This window comes from Lissotriton vulgaris, unplaced genomic scaffold (assembly GCF_964263255.1).
Source record: "Lissotriton vulgaris unplaced genomic scaffold, aLisVul1.2 SCAFFOLD_623, whole genome shotgun sequence".
In the NCBI taxonomy this organism is placed as follows: domain Eukaryota; kingdom Metazoa; phylum Chordata; class Amphibia; order Caudata; family Salamandridae; genus Lissotriton; species Lissotriton vulgaris.
In genome coordinates this window covers 976,979-996,054 of record NW_028241723.1, presented here as the reverse complement: position 1 = coordinate 996,054, position 19,076 = coordinate 976,979, and the positions used below count along the sequence as shown (strand labels likewise).

Sequence of the window (19,076 nt, the reverse complement as noted above, 5' to 3'; positions counted from 1 at the left end):
AACTGTCAAAACTAACATGTCACGAACACCAACCATCCACCAAGCCCAGGGATAGAATCCCTGGCATCATACCAATCCTGGAGGCATAACAACAGATAGCACTAACACCTATGCTGAAGGCATAACTGAACGCAGCACCAACTCTACAGGCTTCACTAAACAGCCATGGACCCATAACCGCAAAATCACCCATCTTATTGTCAAATCCCCCCACCACCACCACATGCCGCTAAGGCGTCTCGCAATTGGATCTCTTTACGGAGCAAAGTCTCCCATTGGAAACCCAGGTCTTTAAAGTCTTCAACACACATATTCTTCATTTGAAGATACTGAAGAAAGTCTTACCCTTCATCGATCCACAGCTATCTGCAGTAGTGATAAACGCCGTAATTCAGTGTTAGCTGGCTTATGACTACCATTATACGGTTCTACACTGCTTGCTCCAGAAATCCACACTAAGGCGAACTGTGGGCCTGATGAGACAGGACTGCCTGGCCCAGGGCTCACAACTCCACACTGGCTTAGTTTTTGGCGTATGATCATTCATGACCAACAACAGTTTATCCTTACAGCTGTTTTTTGGGCCAAATAAGTTTAGGTGGCGTGCTTCATTCAGGTAAAATGTTTTATAATGCTCATTAATGTACACTGTGCATGCCTACTTTCAAAACGGTTACCTATTGGGAACGGCGTTCTCGCTCACAGCCTAACGTTGGAACCTTCTCCGCTTTAGTTGTGACCTGTTGCAATTCTGACATGCCAGTATTGGAGACCTTTCCTAAACCTGATCAGTCAGCATGGCCGTTGTCTCTCCATCTATGCTCTTTGTAGTGTGAAGTGTTTATCTCTTGTGGTTGCAGTTTAAATTCACCATTATGAGCTCTTGACAATGCCAGAAAGGTCTGAAGGAATTCGCTAAATAAATATACTAGACATAACATCACCAGACATCTTCCAGCCCAGCAACCACACCACACATCTACCAACCCTGAAATAAACCACGGTCCGTACGAACCCTTGAACCCCGGACAAGCACAAATCCTACACTATACCTAAAGGCAGCCACTGAGGCTAGAACCATCACTATTGACTCCTTCCACCCAAAACCAACTTAGAGCCATCATCATGGACAGTACCCAATCTATGAGCCGGTTGCCACGACAGTCCCAGCCCACAATCAGCAAGAACCCAAAATCTATGAGCCAAGGCAGCAACAGGCTACATCTACCAGTCTCCACATTCATATGTAGGGTAACTAGCACAATTCACCTGCCATTGCAAACACTAATCTGCAACTGTAAACAGTCATTGACCAGAATACTTTGACTACAGCCAGCTTCCTACTCCAAGGAGCACTAACCATTCCACCATAACCAGTCTGACCCCCCCCCCCCTCCCCCCTCGCCCCTAACTATAATCAACCAGCCATATTCTTCATTCTCCAATCACGTATGGCAGCAACTTATCGCCAGCAAAAAATCTCTCTTCAACCAACACCTCTACTGAAGGCAAAGCCACATACCACCCTACGACAAATGAGAACTTGATTGTTCTTGTCCTAGCTTGGATTGTTCTCAATTCACCCCGAGATATACGCTTTAACCTCACGCATTTTTTTTATTTCTCTCCGAAACAGATAAATGACTGTTGAGTATTTTTTTAGAAATGGTATACAATACCGTCTACTTAAGAGATCAACAGATGGTGGTTCTATGCTCCCCTGTATTCATCCTCAAGGCAGAAACAGGAAGGCCTCCTTAAAGCAACAGCTCCTGTCTGACCAAACCTGTGAACGCCATGATGCCATGACTGTGCATTCAGCAAGGTGTCTTAAGACCCTGTGGGCTCAGTGCATGGTATGTAGGTCACTTGTCCCTGTGACGGAGCACATCCCTAGACGCTTGTAACGAGAAAATGCTCAGGCTCATCACAACCACACTCATAGAAGCGAAAAACATCACCTGGCACTTTTCATTGTCGCACTTATCTCTTCCTATGATATCCCTAGCAACATCTTGTGGGTTTTTTTCCCCTTTCAGACCTGCTTCGATCAGGGTTAAAAAGAAGGCCTATGTTTTTCAAAGATTTTGAGTGCAGGTTTTTTTGTGTGACGTGTTGAACCTTGCAGTGTAGGGTAAAGCTGGACAATCCAATATTTTGAAGGGGCCTAGGTTACAGGCCAGCAACGGCATCCCGCTACACAACCAGCCTCATCCCATGACCTCAGCCGGGCCCCAACCCGCACCAGAACCGCGCTGCCCACGCAGCACCTAGCCCAAAACGTGTTGCTCTCGTCACCGTCCGAGGCCCCACCATAAGCCTCCCACACACGATTATTTTAAAGCTCCTTGTTTACAGAAGCTGTCTGTGGAGGCCAGCCCCCACTGGATGGCAGGAGACCGCCCCCCCTTACAGTTCCGGTTCCCTCGGCGTTAAAAATAGACGCTTCCTGGTTGCAGCGCGCGGACTTGGCAGTGAAAAGTCCGAGCTGCGCGCGGCACCCACCTGCTCGATGTTGTAGCCGTGTTTCTCCTTCGCCATCACGATGTACTCGTCCACTAGAGAGGGAGAGAAGACGGAGACGGGGCCGTTAGTGGTGAAAGGGAGGCAACAGGGGCGTTAATGGTGAGAGAGAAGCAGCAGGGCCATTAATGGCCAGAGAGACGCAGCAGGGCCATTAATGGTGAGAGACGCAGCAGGGCCATTAATGGTGAGAGAAGCAGCAGGGCCGTTAATGGTGAGAGAGAAGCAGCAGGGCCATTAATGGTGAGAGAGAAGCAGCAGGGCCATTAATGGTGAGAGAAGCAGCAGGGCCGTTAATGGTGAGAGAGAGGCAGCAGGGCCATTAATGGTGGTGAGAGAGGCAACAGGGGCGTTAATGGTGAGAGAGGCTGCAGGGCAATTAATGGTTGTGAGAGAAGCAGCAGGGCCGTTAATGGTGAGAGAAGCAGCTGGGCCGTTAATGGTGAGAGAGAGGCAGCAGGGCCATTAATGGTGGTGAAAGGGAGGCAACAGGGGCGTTAATAGTGAGAGGCAGCACGGCCGTTATGGGGAGCGAGAAGCAGGCAGGGCGTGACTAGTGAGTGGGGAAGGTGTTAACAGTAGGAGGGAGGCGGGATAGTTAATGGTAGAAGGAAGACAGGTCATCAGCGGAGAGAGAAGGCGACGGGCGCTGTAAGGAGGAGACGGGCATTAATACAGAAAGGAAGACGGGGCGTCAGGTAGGCCCCTGCTACGCTTCATGGAGTGCGGGGCTTCCTGCCGAAGGCCACTGAATATATTTAGAGACATGGGAGACTCTGGAGCTCCACATCACGTTCAGGGAGGGGTGTGGGCACTGTTTTCATCACGCCTCTGAGGAGCATTCGTGGTGAGATGGAGACATGGGCCTTAACGGAGGGGGCAGTGATTTTAGTGATGAGATGGATAGAGTGGTCCATGGAAAGGAGGCCTTGTGTCAATGGCAAAGGGAGACGGGCATCAGTTATGGTTATAGGGAGAGCATGCGTTCATTATGCTTTAGGGGAAAAGGGCAGAGGTAACCCTGAAAGTAAGAAGGGCGACATGGAGGGTTTGGCTTCACAAAGAGTTGAGGAAGGCAGCCAGTAGAGCAATAGGAAGGAAAAATCGAGACCTCGCCATAATAAAACCTAAATTAATGTACGAAGAGGAAAACGAGAAAAAATAAAGGAGCTGGGCATGTTGGGGTGTGGAGGAAAAGGACAGGGCAATGTGGGAGAACGCAGACGAAGCCGCCAGCCACGAAGACAGGTGAAGAAGTAGTGGACTTCATAAAGGGAGCTCGGGAGTTAGTAGGGTAAATGCAGATCCTAAGAAATCAGGAGAGGAGGGAGGGAAAGGAGACGGCTACTTTAACGAAGGGACATGTCAGCCCAAGATACAGAGTGGGGAAGGACCTAGAGGCCATTGGTGGGAAGGGAGGGGGCAAAGGTTCACAGATCGAGTAGGGTGAAAAGGTGTGATTCGGAGAGGGGGGTAAGGGAAAGAGATCGAGTGAGCGGTTAGCTTCAGAAAGGAGAGTCGTGGAAAGGAAGGCGAGCAGAGGGAAGGGAAATAAGACCTTCAATAAAGACCATGTTGGGCAGTCAAGAATGAGAGAAGTAAGCTTTAGAAAGGGAGTGCGAGAGTAGGGGTCCAGGAGGGCGAAAATACGCTTCTGTTATAGGAAATGGAAGCCTCAAATAGGGAAAGAAAATGAGACGAGAGGGAAAGGATAGCCTCATAGAAAGAGACAGGCAGTAATAAGATTGGCAGGCACAGCTGAGATGCCGAGGAGACGGGAAGTGATGAGGTGGTGAATACCGGAGAGAGAGAGATGGGGGCAGCGATTCCCAAAAAGGAAAAGGGGGTTTCGGAAAAGCAGGAAAGGGGTTAAGAATAAGGGCGCGAGGAGCGAGATAATGAATGTGGGTGGGTGGGGGTAAGGCATGTCTCAAAGGAATTAGGGATGGATGGGGGGGTGGGCTCAGATATAACAATATGAAGCCGTCTTCACAAAGAGTGGAGCGAGGTCTGGAAAAGAGCAAAGGCAGAGGAGGGTTAGACATGAGCGGAGGCATATTTCATAATGGGAGGCGTGGGCTTCAGTGAAGCGAGAGGGGAGCCTCGAAGGCAGGGCTGGAGAGAGGAGACGGCGGTAGACATTTAATGGAGGGAGAAGTGAGCCTCAGACCTAGGCAGCGTGGGGAATCCTGAAGGAGGGACAGGGTGGGGAGCTGTAGAAAGGAGCATGCGAGGGAAGGGAGGCTGTGAGGGAGACGAGCCTCGCAGGGCCCGCTTAGAAGCGGTTAAAACGGCGCCTCTGGTGCTGGTGAATGGGAGTGGAACAATGAACACGAGGCCTGAGTCAGTTAAACGAGGAGGTGGTGCAAGGCAGCGGGAAAAGATGTGAGAGCAATAGATGACAGGTGGCCCATGTCATTCGTGATATTTTCAGTCAGTCGTGGCTTTCAGGTACTGGCAGGTTGCATTCTGGGACTTGTAGTTTTTACCCGAGGCCTGCAATGGTGCGAGGTAACTGGGACATTTTATTGTTGGACTGAGACTGAGAGAGCGCTGTGATGTAAGAGCGCTGTATATGTGATTACAGAGCAACGGCGAAACTCAAAATGGCGCCCCACCTAGCGCCATTTTGTGAGGCTAAATGCCCGACTCCGGCCACTCCTACCCTTCAGGGCCCGTAGAGGCATATCTTTCTCAGCTAGGGACCAGCAACAACGAGCGTGTGGGAACGGCAACATAAGAGGGACAGTAACATAACATTGTGAGTCTGAGACGAGGGGCGAGATTGAAAGAGAGGACTTGGTTCCCTATGGAGGCGTGAGATTCAGCAGAAGAGAGGACAAGGGGAGGTTAACACTAGAGGGTGCGCTGTGATCCGAGGGAGTGGTTGAGGAGGGGGGAGTGGGTCGAGCAGACTGGTGAGAGAAGAGAGGCATACATTAATGGAGGCGACGTTGAAATTGATGTTCAGAGAAAAGACAGGGAGACAGGGAGATGAAGTTGGTGAAAAGGTGCGAGAAGGGGATCGAGTACTAAAAGTGAAGTAGGAGAGCTGTGAAGGGAAAGGAGGGACAGCACAAGGGGAGAAAGCTATGTTAATACAGGGGGGAGAGATGGAGAGAGGCCGCATAAAGGAGGGGGTGCCAGGCTGGAGACAGCTAATCCCATGGAGCTCTGGGAGATAGAGCACAGCATACTAAGAGCAGGCCCTGGGGGACTAACAGGTGAGGGAGGGAGCTGCGGGAAGAGGAGAGACAGCCACTGTAGGCAGCCAGAGGGCGAGACAGGCATCAGATCACCGACAGCCACACGATAAGACAGGGATTGGATGAGAGATCGAAAAAGGAATGGGGCCGACAGCGCGAGGAGCGAAAGATAGATGGCGAGATGCAGTCAAACAGATACAATGAGATAGGAATATACAAGCACTGTGAATAGAGCGAGTTAAGAAAAAATCCACGCCAGGCAATCAACAGCCATGAAAGGAAACAATAGGAGAGGGACAGAAGCAGGGAGGGAGACAAATGGACGTGGAAGGGAGACAATAGACAGGAAGAGCGCACGGAGAGGCAGTCACAGGAAAGGAGACAGATGGATAGTGGCAAGCAGAGGCATAACACTAGAGGGGGGACAGGTAAAGCAGCAGGCAGAGTGTCGTACAAAGAGACAATAGACAGCAGGCATAGTCAACAAGACAGGCAAAGACAGGATAGCGGCAAAGAGATAGCCAGACGACGGACAGGAAAACATACGGAAAGGGCAGAAGTGGAGGACGGCTGCTACCGAAAAGACACGCAGACGGGGAGAAAGCACAGAGGAAGGCAGGAAGAGGGGCAAGAGGAGAACCCAGAAGAGAGGGATTGACACAAAAAAGGGTAAGAGGCATATGGAGGAGACCACCAAAGACAGAGGCGGGGACAAGGGGCTGGCAAGGGTGAGGACACTTGGAGAGAAAGAGATGGTTTTCGGGGAGAAAGTGTTAGAGAGGCATCTAAAGAGGGAAAATGTAGACAAAGGCAGATAATGAGCGGAAGGCACGCAGGCTGACAGCAGTTACACAGACCAGTAGAAAGAGTGGCAGGAAAAGCGTCAGGCAGAGTGCCTAACAAAGAGACACAGGCCAGCAGGCACAAGTGGGGTCAGACAAAGGCCTTAGGAAAAGACCGGGAAAGGCATATGCAGACCGGAAGAGAAGCAGGAACATTAGAAGGCCACATCTGGAGCACGATTTATGTTCACCACGAGGCAGAAAAGGGAGAGAGAGAAACACAAAGACAAGGGAAAGAGGCGGGAAATGAGTCTGGAAGAAAGACAGAGTGACGCGATAACAAAAAGTCAAAGTCATGGAAAGGCAGACAGACTAGAAGACGGAAGATATATGTAACGAGGGGACTCCACAGACACAAGAAGCTTGGCAAGTGGAGCAACAGGGAGAAAATGGCAGACAGAGATGGATTGAATAGCAGAATATGTCAGAGAGAGGGACAGAAACAAAAGGGGCAGAACAAAAGCATGGAAAGCTGCGGGCAGGTGAAAGTATAGACGAGGAGGCAGACTCAGGTGGTGAGTGAGACATGGAAAGGAAGAGCAGTAGACTGGGGGGCAATAAGCACAGTTGACAAAAGCCGGCAGCTTAGACGTGTAACTGGTAAATACATGAATCACAGTCAGACAGACAGAAGGATCAGAGGAGACAGGAAAAGAATTAGGAAGATTGAAAGGGATGCTGGAAAACAAAATTAGGGACACGCAATGAACATGGCTGATATTCAGAAAGGGGCAGTTACTAAGGGGGCATGCACACAAGAAGAGTGGCGGGGGGGGGGGGGGGGGGGGCGGGCAGAGACAGGAAAAAACAAAGAAGTCCACACATGGAGTATAGCTGACGTTCAACCAGAGGGAAGCAGTGGAGCCAGGAAGTCACAGGAAGTGGTGCCGAGTGACCGGAAAGAGGAGCCGGCAATCCGACACCGGGAAAGTTGAGAGCCGGGAGGAGACAGATGGAGCTGGGGGAAGGGCGCAGAGACAAGAAGATGGACAAGTAAAGAAAAGGGGCAGGCGGAGATGGGAACAGGAGCTAGGTGCAGTGGGAAGGAGTAGGCAGAGTGGTAGGCAGCAACAGAAATGCGTAAGGGTAGAGAGATCAGAGGCAAAACGCAGGGCACAAGTCGAGGTGGACGGAGTGCCCCCACTAACCTTAGAGAGGGGGCCCTCACCTTTAGCTTGAGGCAGAAAGGGGTTCAAATATGTCCCCTTCATTTGAAACCGGATCTCCTGGTGTCACCTTGCTAATTTATGGCTGCTGTTACTGTTCAATTACATGTCCTGTCAATGTGGTGTCACCAGGTGTTTTAACCCCAAGAGAACGTTCTCCAGTCATGAGAATGGCATAGGAGGGGTTATGAGAAGGGAAACGCCATTACACCATCGATCTTTGACGATGTAAAGTAAAATCTGCAGTTTAAGCATGACGTAGAAGTGCATTGTGTACAACATTCCAACTAGGCTACTTACGCCCCTAAAATTGGGAGCAGAAGATAGGAAATACAGCTATAAGTGAGGACAACAGACAAAGTGCTGCAGAGAGTAGGACAGGCAGGGGTACCGGAAGCAGCCAGGGCGAGGCACCTGCAGAAATAAAGAGCCCACGGAGGCTCCCATTTTGTATGGAAGATTCAATCAGAAAGAGGGAGGGCCTATGTAGAGACAAGGAAGAGGCAAGTGTGACCCTCAATTCACTGGCACAGTAGTGGCTGACCAAAGGGGTGATTTGTGTGCTGAGACCTCCACTCCACAGGACATTGACGCTCGCTAACGTGAGCATCAACCAAAAGACAAACACAGGCCTTTTCAGGGCACAAGTCCTAAACAAGCATTTGCAGTGCAATAAGTTTTGCATTTACAAGAGTTTGTACTATTGTCCTTACAAGGGCAATAGCTCAAACTCTTATAAATGCGAGACTTATTTCACTTTGCAGAAGCAGACTCACTGTCCAGGGCTGCTTGAAAGTGAAAGCAGGCATGGCGAGGAAAGCACGTTGTGTCTGCAGTAGGGGAAACCCATTAAAACAAGCATTGGCATAGCCAATAGGTCTCGCATTTGGGACCTTATGAGCGTTTAGCCATGCAACAGTTGGTGCTGCACCAAGGATATTCTGCTGCATAACTAAATACTTATAGGGTCCAAAAAGAGAGACCTATTGGCTATGCCAAAGCTTGTTTGTTTTTTGTTGCTGTTTTGTTTAAGTTCCCAGATCTACAATAGCTGGACATGGTTTTTGTTAACAGTTCTTTGCATCACATGAACTTGTTTTCATTGCTCTGAATGTTGTCTCCATTCTGGTTGTATGAAGCAGTCATTCCCGGGGGTGTGGGGGCTGCCTAGCTGTGCACATGCGCCAAACTTTGCAAATGAGAAAAAGCCTGGTGCAGGTGCAATTTACAAGTGTGGAGTGAGTGAGCCCCAGGCAGCATGACTCACTCGCACAGAAGTTTATGCACTGCACTTGCATACTCACCATGGTTTAAGGAAACTCGACCCACTCCCTCCCAGGCATCAAACACATATTTACCAAGAAACTCTGAGAAGAGCCTGCCTGCTGCACTGACGGCTGGTGGTGTGTGTGTGCCTGGTGAAAGCGTGCACTGGCGCTGGTAGTGTGTGTGCCTGGTGAAAGCGTGCACTGACAGCTGGCGGTGTATGTGTGTGTGCCCGGTGAAAGCATGCACGGACGTCTGGTGGTGTGTGTGCCTGTGTGTGTGCCCGGTGGAAGCATGCACTGACGGCTGGTGGTGTGTGTGCCTGGTGAAAGCATGCACTGACGGCTGGTGGTGAGTGTGCCCATTAAAAGTGTGCACTGAAGGTTGATGGTGTGTGTGTGCCTGGTGGAAGCGTGCACGGACGGCTGGCGGTGTGTGTGCCTTGTGGAAGCGTGCACTGACGGCTGGTGGTGTGTGTGCCTTGTGGAAGCGTGCACTGACTGCTGGTGGTGTGTGTGCCTGGTGGAAGCGTGCACTGACGGCTGGTGGTGTGTGTGCCTGGTGGAAGCGTGCACTGACGGCTGGTGGTGTGTGTGCCTGGTGGAAGTGTGCACTGACGGCTGGTGGTGTGTCTGTGTCTGGTGGAAGTGTGCACTGACGGCTGGTGGTGTGTCTGTGCCTGGTGGAAGCGTGCACCGACGGCTGGTGGTGCGTGTGCTTGGTGGAAGCGTGCACTGACGGCTTGTGGTGTGTGTGCCTGGTGAAAGCGTGCACTGACGCCTGCTTGAGGTGCCCCCTGGCTGACTGCATTCATGGCGGCATTACTCCGCCTGAACCAATATCCCCCACCCCTTCCCGCCCCCACTTCAGGGAACGATAACCGGTATCGTTTTGGGAATACGGCCACTCTATTCATGTACTTCCGGCTGGTTTGCTTTCAAGTTTACCCTTAAAGTTCATACGTGAAGCCCTAAACTTTCACTGCCGGGATGTTAAGACAATATATAATGGCAAAAAGTGTCACTCACTTGTTTATGCACCTGCATGAGGTGCCCCCCTAGCGGACTGCATTCATGGCAGCTTTACTCTACCTGAACCAATGCCCCCACCCCTTCCCACCCCCAGCCCCCCACCCCCACTTCTGCAGACTCAACACTGCAAAGGGAACAAAACAAACAGGTATCGGTTTGGGAATACGACCGCTCTATTCATGTACTTTTGGCTGGTTTGCTCCCAAGTTCATCCTTAACCCCTTCCAGGCTCATGACGAGCTGGGCTCGTCATGAAGTAGCCTCCTACCAGGCTGATGACGAGCCCAGCTCGTCATGATCAATGGACTTTTGAAAATTCCAGCACAGGAGGAAAATATCATTAGCAGCGATGGTGTTAAAGTTCGTACGTGACGCCCTAAACTTTCACTGCCTGGGGATGTTAAGACAACATATAATGGCAAAAAGTGTGCTTACTTGTTTATACTTTGACGTTTGCGGTGTCAAACGTGAGAGCGGAGTGTGTAGTTGTGCAGCTCGACTCTGTGCCTCGCAGTGTCCTCCAGATGCTCCCTCCCTCCCCCAGCTCATCTGCTGCCTTTCTCTTCCCCATCACACTTTTCTGGTTTTCTTTTTCACATCTCTTCATGTTAAATTGCATCTCTTACCAAACACCTCTGGCAAAACACTTATAAAGGTCCCAGATGCGTACCCATTGGCTATGCCAATGCTTGTTAAAGTTTATTGACTTTCTAAATAATTGTAGTTGTGCTCATCTCTAAATTAGACAGCGCCACCATGTGGCAGACTGCAAAAAGTGCTGGTGTTGACAATTAAGTGCCGGAAACCACGGCTTAAATTGAGCACTGCCCGACAGGTGTCACCAGATGAATCTGCGTCACTGGAACCGAACAGTTAGAAGTTATTTATTTTGGGTTTGTTATTCCAAATGGTTCATTTGAACTGACCCAGACTATAGCACGCAGAAGGCACTGATTTCCTAAAGGCCTATGATGGATATACACTTTGCAAGAACTTGAAAACTTAGTCCTAAGCAGTGCACCCCGTCCATCTTTTCCTTTGCTGTCTAGTACACAACTTTAATATTCAGAGTGCTTGAGTTTTCAAGCTCCATGCTTGTGTATCTCATCCAGACCATGTTTCCCCTCTGTATTATATGATTTGTAGTTCTATTGAATCGATTATAACATTAGGACTAGAAGTCACTTATTGAAAGAAGAAAAATTGGTCTGGCAAAGTTATTCACGTGTAAACCAGGCAAACTTTAGGTATTTTTTTAGAATTATATAAACAGCTACAAGTACCCGAAAGCAGGCCTGGGCGTAGTTTGTGGAGTTTTGCTACGCGGAACTCCGCAAAATCACAAAAAAAAAAACCTGTGCCGTTCCACAAGTGTCTTGAGTGCAGTGTGAACTGCTGTTCGCGATGATCTTCCTGCCGCTTGGGTAGAAATTCTACCCAAGTGGCAGCTGGCGCTCGCCAACTTACCGTTCACGAGCGGGGGAAAAACTCCACAACACAAGGTGGCGCAGAGTTTTCTGCACTCCGCAAACTCCACAGAGCGGAGTGCAGAAAACTCCGCAAACGGAGCAGAGTTCATCGCCCAGGCCTACCCGAAAGCAGTGCTGTAAATGGGCAGGAACAATACCCGGACTTCTCTGCAGTTTTGCAATACTTTTAATGGAAGACTTGCACCCCAATAGCAACAAAGTACCCTGTGATAGGGAGCACATGCACTTTCATAGTTCCATTATAAACACTGAAGAAAGGAACAAGCATTGGCAAAGCCAAAAGGTCTTGTTCCGCCTATGAGAAAGCTACTGGCTTTGCCAATGTCTTCTAGCCATGTTGTACAGCAGTGTGGCTGCTGTTCAGCATGGCTAAAGGTTAGGGGTCTGGCATAGAATAGAGTGGCATAGAGGAGAGTGGAGGGGCTTCACAAGGAGTGCCTTAGAGTACAGTGGCATAGAGTGGCTTAGAGAAGAGTAGCATAGTGTGGAATGGCATATACTACCGGAGAATGGCATTGCATGGAGTGGCGTAGTACAGAGTTGAGTGCCATAGACTGGTGAAGAATGACAATAAGAGTGGATTAGCGTACAGTAGAGTGGCATAGATTAGAGTGCATTGGCATTGACTGGCAGAGTAGCGGCGTAGAGAATAGTGGCAGAGTGGAGTGGCGTAAAGTGCTGGAGAGTGGTATTGTGGAGTACAGTGGTGTAGAATAGAGTTGCGTAGAGTGACACTGTGTGGAGTGGCGTGACATAGAATAGAACAGAACAGAATACAGAGGTGTAGAGTAACATTGAGTGGAGCAGAGTGGCTTGGTGTAGAGAAGTGTAGATTGGCCTGGAGTAGAGTGGTAGTGTGTGGAGCACTGTAGAGTGGATTGGAGATATGTAAAGTGGAGCGGCATACACTTGTATAAAGTAGGATGGCATAGGATGGAACGGAGTGGCATTGAGTGGAGTAGCATAGCTTGGAGTGGCGTAGAGTGGTGTACAGTAATACAGTTGTGGGTGTAACTAAAGCGTCAATAGAGATGGCATAGGATGGAAGCAACATAAATAAGAAACTGCATGCCTGTGTTAAAAGTAGGGACGCACACTACATTTCGGGGAATAATACCGAAACACTTACAAAGTAAAAAACTAGTACGCTGCAAAACACGAGAAAGAACACATACTTTGTCCATGCTCCAGGGAGGAGCTAACACAAGAAAGGTAGGGAAGTCTATGGGAGATAAGCAAAAGAAAGATTGCAAATTGGAGTGACAATGGGAAAAAAAAACGAATGGCATGCTATGGTGGGTTGTAAGGCCACTGAATTGTAAATATGTCTTGCAGCACAGCACATGCGCTTTGAAGGAAAGACCCTAAAACTAAAACCATGACTGGATACCTACTCCACCATGTAATCAGTAAACTTAATAGTGTTGTCCCGGATAAACGATTTCTAGGAAACCATTCCCCCAGCCCTGGTCCTAAGGCACAATAAGGGTGGCCTAGGTTTGCCACCTGACCTTTTTTACTGGCCTGGTCTATATTTTTAAGTTCAGGCCTATAATAGTATTGGTGAAATCCAGTACTCTTACCCCATAGGAAACACAAACCTAAAATAGAACACACAAAGAAATATGATGACGTTTATTACGTTACTTGAATAATTTTAAGCGCAAGTAGAGGGATAATCGGCACCTTACAAAATAATCAATTTTTAAACGAATCGTTTTCCATACCGGCTCTTTGCTGTTACATAATAGCAAAACTAACAAATGGGCAGTATTTTTTTTAAGACAGTATGCAACCCTCGTCACTATTGTCAAATATGTTTTTATGCGACTATGGCCTGGACAACCTGTCTACAATCGCCCCGTTGAGGCTAAGGTTAGAAGCTCCTTGCTCGGTAGGTCCCTTCTCCTTCAGTGCATGAGAATCGCCTTTCTCTATGCTGGAACATTCTAAAAACACCTTCCCTCTGTCTATATGGTCACAGCCAGTTCCAGAGTTGTACAGTAGTCCTAAAAAACTCACGCTCTATTCCCTCAACTGATCCCTACCACAAGCGTATGATTACAACCGTGAACGGCAGCTCTATTACAACTTCCGGTGTGTAATCAATTCTCTTCCGGGGCGCCCAGGATTTGAAGGGAGCCTTCTAGGAAATGGGCGGTATCTGGTAAGCGGGGTTTCTATCATTTTCAGAATTACATTCGCAAAAATGTCATCTTTAGGGGTCGGACCCCATGCCTCCAAAAAAATAAACAAAATGTATGGTTTGTAAGATGTGTGCCTCAACGACAGAAATAAAAGACAATTTTATGGCTGGGTGTTTGGCATATTCAACATTGCTTGACGCGACTTGTAGTTTCGATTTTAACATTTTAAGTACGGGCTCAAATACCCCAGCATGTAGAGATGTTCTAAAAATAGATAACTGTAAACCTTGCATGACACAGGCGCTCATAAATAAATGTGAGTTTGGGTCAGTGGCACAAACCTGGCACACAGAGGCAGAATATAGGCTTCTGCAGACTTGGGGACATCGACACTGGCATGAATCCAGGACAGGAATAGTTAGGCACCAAAAGGCGAATCTTCGAATAGGGAAGGGGCGTCATTACTCCAGTTTAAGGCCTTAACCTGCACTCACTGCTGTCGGGCACCTGTAAAATGGCACGGACTAGCTGGGCAGCGGAAAATCGCATTTATTGCAGATAAGTGCACTTAATTTCCAAATCCAGGGCCTGCGCCGATTCTAGTAAAAAAATCACCTGCCTCTCGATCAATCAAACAAACTGCGAGCCAGGCCCGTAAGAAAATCGTTTTATTGTGGAATTAAGATTTAAACTGCCCTGTCGGATACTATTTTGTGTTATTTGTGTAATTGCTCGGATTTTACCAATCCCATTGGTACTATTGAGTTACAAGGAGTAGTAGGATTTGGGAAATAAAGTGCTAGAGAGGCATGCTTGGACTGGGTCTACAGAATCTTTACAGACTGTCCAACAAAATAGATCGCATTAGCCACTTAGTACAGCGACGGAAACCAGTTGGGACAATAGGGAATCACCATTTTTCGTTGAATTCTAAAACTTGTGGTCCTTGTTTTATATTGAATGAATACAACTCTTAGAATTTAAAGAAGAAAGTTTGAACTGAAGCAACTAGTCACGCATGGGCTTGGGACATTTGCCAGGGCTTAATCTCTAGATGTTCCAGTCATTTCTCATTTTAGTCGAAGAAAGGAGGTAGGCTGTTACCTCAGTCTGCGTCAATTGAGTAAAAGGTGGTATTCTCTGTAACCCGTCCTCACTTTTCAATGAAAGAAACTTTGTTCATAACAGTTCAACCCAGATGTTATATATTTCAGCACACACATATATATAATTCTCAGCCCCTGGTGACTTTGGAAGAGACCTTTGAATTCATATTCTTCTTTTATTATTCTCTTTATAAAATATGTATGTATGGAGTCTACTTAATATAGTTATGTGATGATACTGTGAGCTTATCGTAATGGTACATCAATTTTTTTGTTTCTACATTGGGAACACGCCACAATACCCATCTTTTGTTAAAAAATTTCATAAACCCGCAAGACTTATGAAATCGCTACCCTCGAGCCCTGAACATCTTTAATATGAGTTGCCATCACAAACAGTTGAGTCAAGAACTAATGCTTGAATCACTCAGCCTAAGTATTTTTTTGCATGGATTGACACGCTCATAGTGAGCCTCAGTGGATTGCCTGAAAAAGCGATTCCTAAGAAAATTGCTGTACCGTTAATCTCTCAATATCATCACATATTCACCACTAATCCTTTATGGGTTCTAGAGTAGCATGCTACTCGCCAATAAAGCGTTTCAACACGCCATCAGGGTTACAAGCGCTATATAAATGCAATCTTTTTCACCAATGTGAAGTCACGGCGACCACACTGCCGCCGCTTCTGAAATCCCAAATACTTCAGCTCTTCCACCCCGAGGCACGCGTGAGGCCTCCAGAATGACTGACTGAAAATAGCACATAGGTGCTATAAGAGGAGCCTTTTCCTAACTCGCGGCAGGACACCCTATGCCCCCGCTCTCCCTCTAGAGGGCGCTCCTAAAGGACAGGGGACCCTGGCAGCTATAGAACCGCAACAGTGGCAAGCGGCGTGAATACAGACTCTGGTAGACCTCTACCGTGATGGCACTGATTCCCTACAAGATGCTGATGGAAGAGGATGGACTCCCTGAGGGTCTTTTCTTTCTTCTCCGGTTCATAATGGCCACGCTCACGGCACTATGGGGTGACCTGACCACTGAATTGCCCACGCACCTTACCATACTGTATTTGCATGTAATGGGACATGGTAGGCATTTGACGCGGTGGTTCGCAGCTTCTTTGCGCCAGCATGCAGTGGTCAAGTTAGACCCCCCTCTAGCGCAGGTGGGAGGGAGATCTAGGCAGGCAATTCTCAGACAAAGAATGGGGGCAAGTGTTGGCCAGCCCGGTTAAGATCCCTAAGAAGATGCGATTTAGACAAATCCAATTTTACATCACACACTACTACCGCGTACTAAACGCCAGCAAAAATCAACAGATACTTTCATCGTACTGATTCTGCTAGTCCCAGGTGCTCAGTCCTAGACGCAGACCTGGTGCAAATGTTGTGGAGCTGCACCAGCCTTAGTACATACTGGAGGGGGTAGCAGAGATATTACATCACTGCACTGAGAGGGTAATCCCATTTGAATGGCCTGCATATTTATTACATCGGTTCCGTAGGACGCGCAGCACCAAGGTTACTTCTAGATTCCTAGACCTGGGCATACTAACAGCCAAACGGCTAATCATGAAGCGCTGGAAAGTACCTGACCACCCCCATAATTACAAGCTTGGCGACATTCCACAATTGTGTGGGCCAGGACAGAAGACATAGCAATTAGCCGCCAAGAGACCATAGGACTTTAGGAAAATACCAATCGCCGCACATTAGGACGCAATACTTTTGGCACTACAGCAATATGAGCCCCCACTAATACAACCTGCGCTGGCGCCTGCCTCGGATGAGTAACACTCTGCATGTTGGTAGGACCCAGAGGACCTCCAGTACCGCCACTACGACACCCGCCTCTGTACACGGATGCCCCAGAAATGTATTCTGGTAGGGGGAATATGGTCAAAGTGCAGGGAACAGGCGCAACGAGCAGCAAACTCGCCAACACGCACTGGCAAATCAAGGTGCTCCAGCTCCACTCCAAGTTCCATTCCCTCGACTCCCCTTTGTTACCACAACCACAGCTTACATAGGCGGCTTCGGGCTCCTGGTGTTGCCCTCTGGAAACGATATTCATGTATACTACCCATGAAGACCGGGCACTTTAAAGAAACACCGCTTTAACATGATTTACTTGGAGCTAATGTATCTATATGAATATGATACACGAGATTGACATGCTATTCTTGCCCGAATGTGTCAAACAAGTATTGCCTAAGAACTATGCATGCAATATATGTAAGGCTGATGGCAGTTGTTATTGTTGTAATAAAACAAAATCAAAGATTATAAAAAAAAAATGCAAACCTTTTTCCCTTTTCTACCCCTCCCCAACCCTTCTCAATCCAAATAATGGAGTAACATATCCACCACTCAAATTAATTTCATGTTTCACCATACTAATTCAATACGAATCCTTATGGGTTCCAGAGTAGCATGCTACTCGCCAAAAAAGCGCTTCAAAACCCCATCAGGGGTAGTAAGCGCTATATAAATACAAGCCTCTTTCCCTCTTCTGTCCCGCCACCTACCCATCTCAATCCAAATAACTGAATAACATATCCACCACTCAAATTACATCGTATTTCACTAAACTCATTTTCAACACTAATCCTTTATGGGTTTCGGAGTAGCGTGCTACTCGCCAGAAAAGCGCTTTAACACCCATCAGGGGGTAACAGGTGCTATATGAAGGCAAACCTTTCTTCCCCTTCTATCCTTCCGCTATCCTTCTCACTTCAAATAACGGACTAATATCCACCATTCAAATTACTTTCATATTTCATCATACTAATTCACCACTAATCATTGATGGGTTTCCGGAGTAGGGTGCTTCAACACCCCATCAGAGGTAACAAGCGCTATATAAAGACAATCCTTTTTTCCTCTTCTATCCTTCGGCTATCCTTCCGAATCCAAATAACTAACTAACCTATCCACCACCTCTATGGGTCTCGGAGTAGCGTGCTGCTTGCCGAAAAAGCGCTTTGACACCTTGTTGGGGTAGTAAGGCCTATACAAATACAATTACAATACAATACATTACTATACATAGAAGGATCCATACATAAAGCCCGGAAGAAGCCCGTAGTGACGAAACAAGTGGACTACATTTGAAGTTAAGAAAAAAATATTTTTATAAACAGAATAAAAGAAAAAGAATATGAATAAAGAAGTCTTTCCCAAACAAAGTCATCAGGCTGTGAATTCTATATAATGTGTGTGCTGAAATATATATCCTGTGTTGAATTGTTGTAAACAAAGTTTGTTACATGCCATTTGAATTGTAGTGCTGAGACATTTGAATCTGTAAATATTCAAGGATTATTTTCCTGATTGGAAGTTAAAAGGGGCTGATTTTCTGGTTCCTTGCATCACTTTGAGCTACTACCAATCCATCCCACAAAGGTGTTAGTTGTATATTGCCTTGGCCTCTTTTGTATAAAAGTCCTCACTTTCGATGTGTTTGCTTCCCTCGCTTGGACCAGTCATGTAAGAAAAGTGAGGGTGCACAGGATAGGGAAGAACAAAGGGACAGGAGAATAATCAAAGGGAATCAGAGAAGAGCAGCTGGTGAGTAGCAGGAGAGATGGGAGAGTGTGGAAAATAAAAACCAACAGAGGTAGGCGTGGCGGAGAAAGGAGGGTGAAGGAGTAGTGTCGAAGAGATGGGAGGTGGAAACAAGAGACACCAAACGAGGTCGCGAGATTGCCAGGTGAGAGGTGGTTGTAACATGAGAGACAGAAGGTGAGAAGGCTCGTAGGAGTGCAGGCATAGTATCAGTCACACCGAGCAAAGACGATGCAAAGGAGAGGGAGGGCGGGAAGAGTGCATACTCACGCTTTGTGTCAGAGACGCAGGGGGTGGGAGACCAAACCAGCATCCCTTTGAATTCCTTGTTGCTGAAGCGGGCTGGGCTGTCTGCAGAGGAATAGAGAGACGAGAGATGTGTAAGCAGGCATGTCTTGGATCTCAGCCTCAGACTGTTCCACTGCAGTGCACGACAACAGGGTCCAGGCCTATATACCCTACTAGCCAAAGGCGATGCTGAGAGCCAACACCTCACAGTGGGGCAAGCACGGGTCTAAAATGGGCCTTCGAACACTCCCCCGTGCAAGAAAATGCTGACCTCGCTTCGTCCTGCAGCTCACCCCAGTCATCTTACTTCTTTAATCTATGCGCGAAAAGCGCATTTTCAGACACTTCCATCACTATCTCTGTACAGAACAGTTAACACCTACAGACATGTAGATCCATTCTTTCACTATCAGTACATGAAATAAAGAGCACCTCAGGCA

General features: G+C 47.8%; 1 protein-coding gene across 1 annotated transcript in view; it reads right to left on the bottom strand.

The window, feature by feature from the left end:
* LOC147670583 (REST corepressor 2-like) overlaps window positions 1-19,076 on the bottom strand; it is a gene marked incomplete at its 3' end in the record, with an annotated part of 146,135 nt that overhangs the window by 29,613 nt on the left and 97,446 nt on the right. Inside the window, exons 4-5 of the mRNA XM_086948151.1 lie at window positions 18,619-18,699; window positions 2,506-2,558 (exon numbers count right to left, since the gene is read on the bottom strand). Coding sequence (XP_086804277.1) covers window positions 2,506-2,558; window positions 18,619-18,699 — 134 coding nt within the window. The remainder of the gene's footprint in view (window positions 1-2,505; window positions 2,559-18,618; window positions 18,700-19,076) is intronic.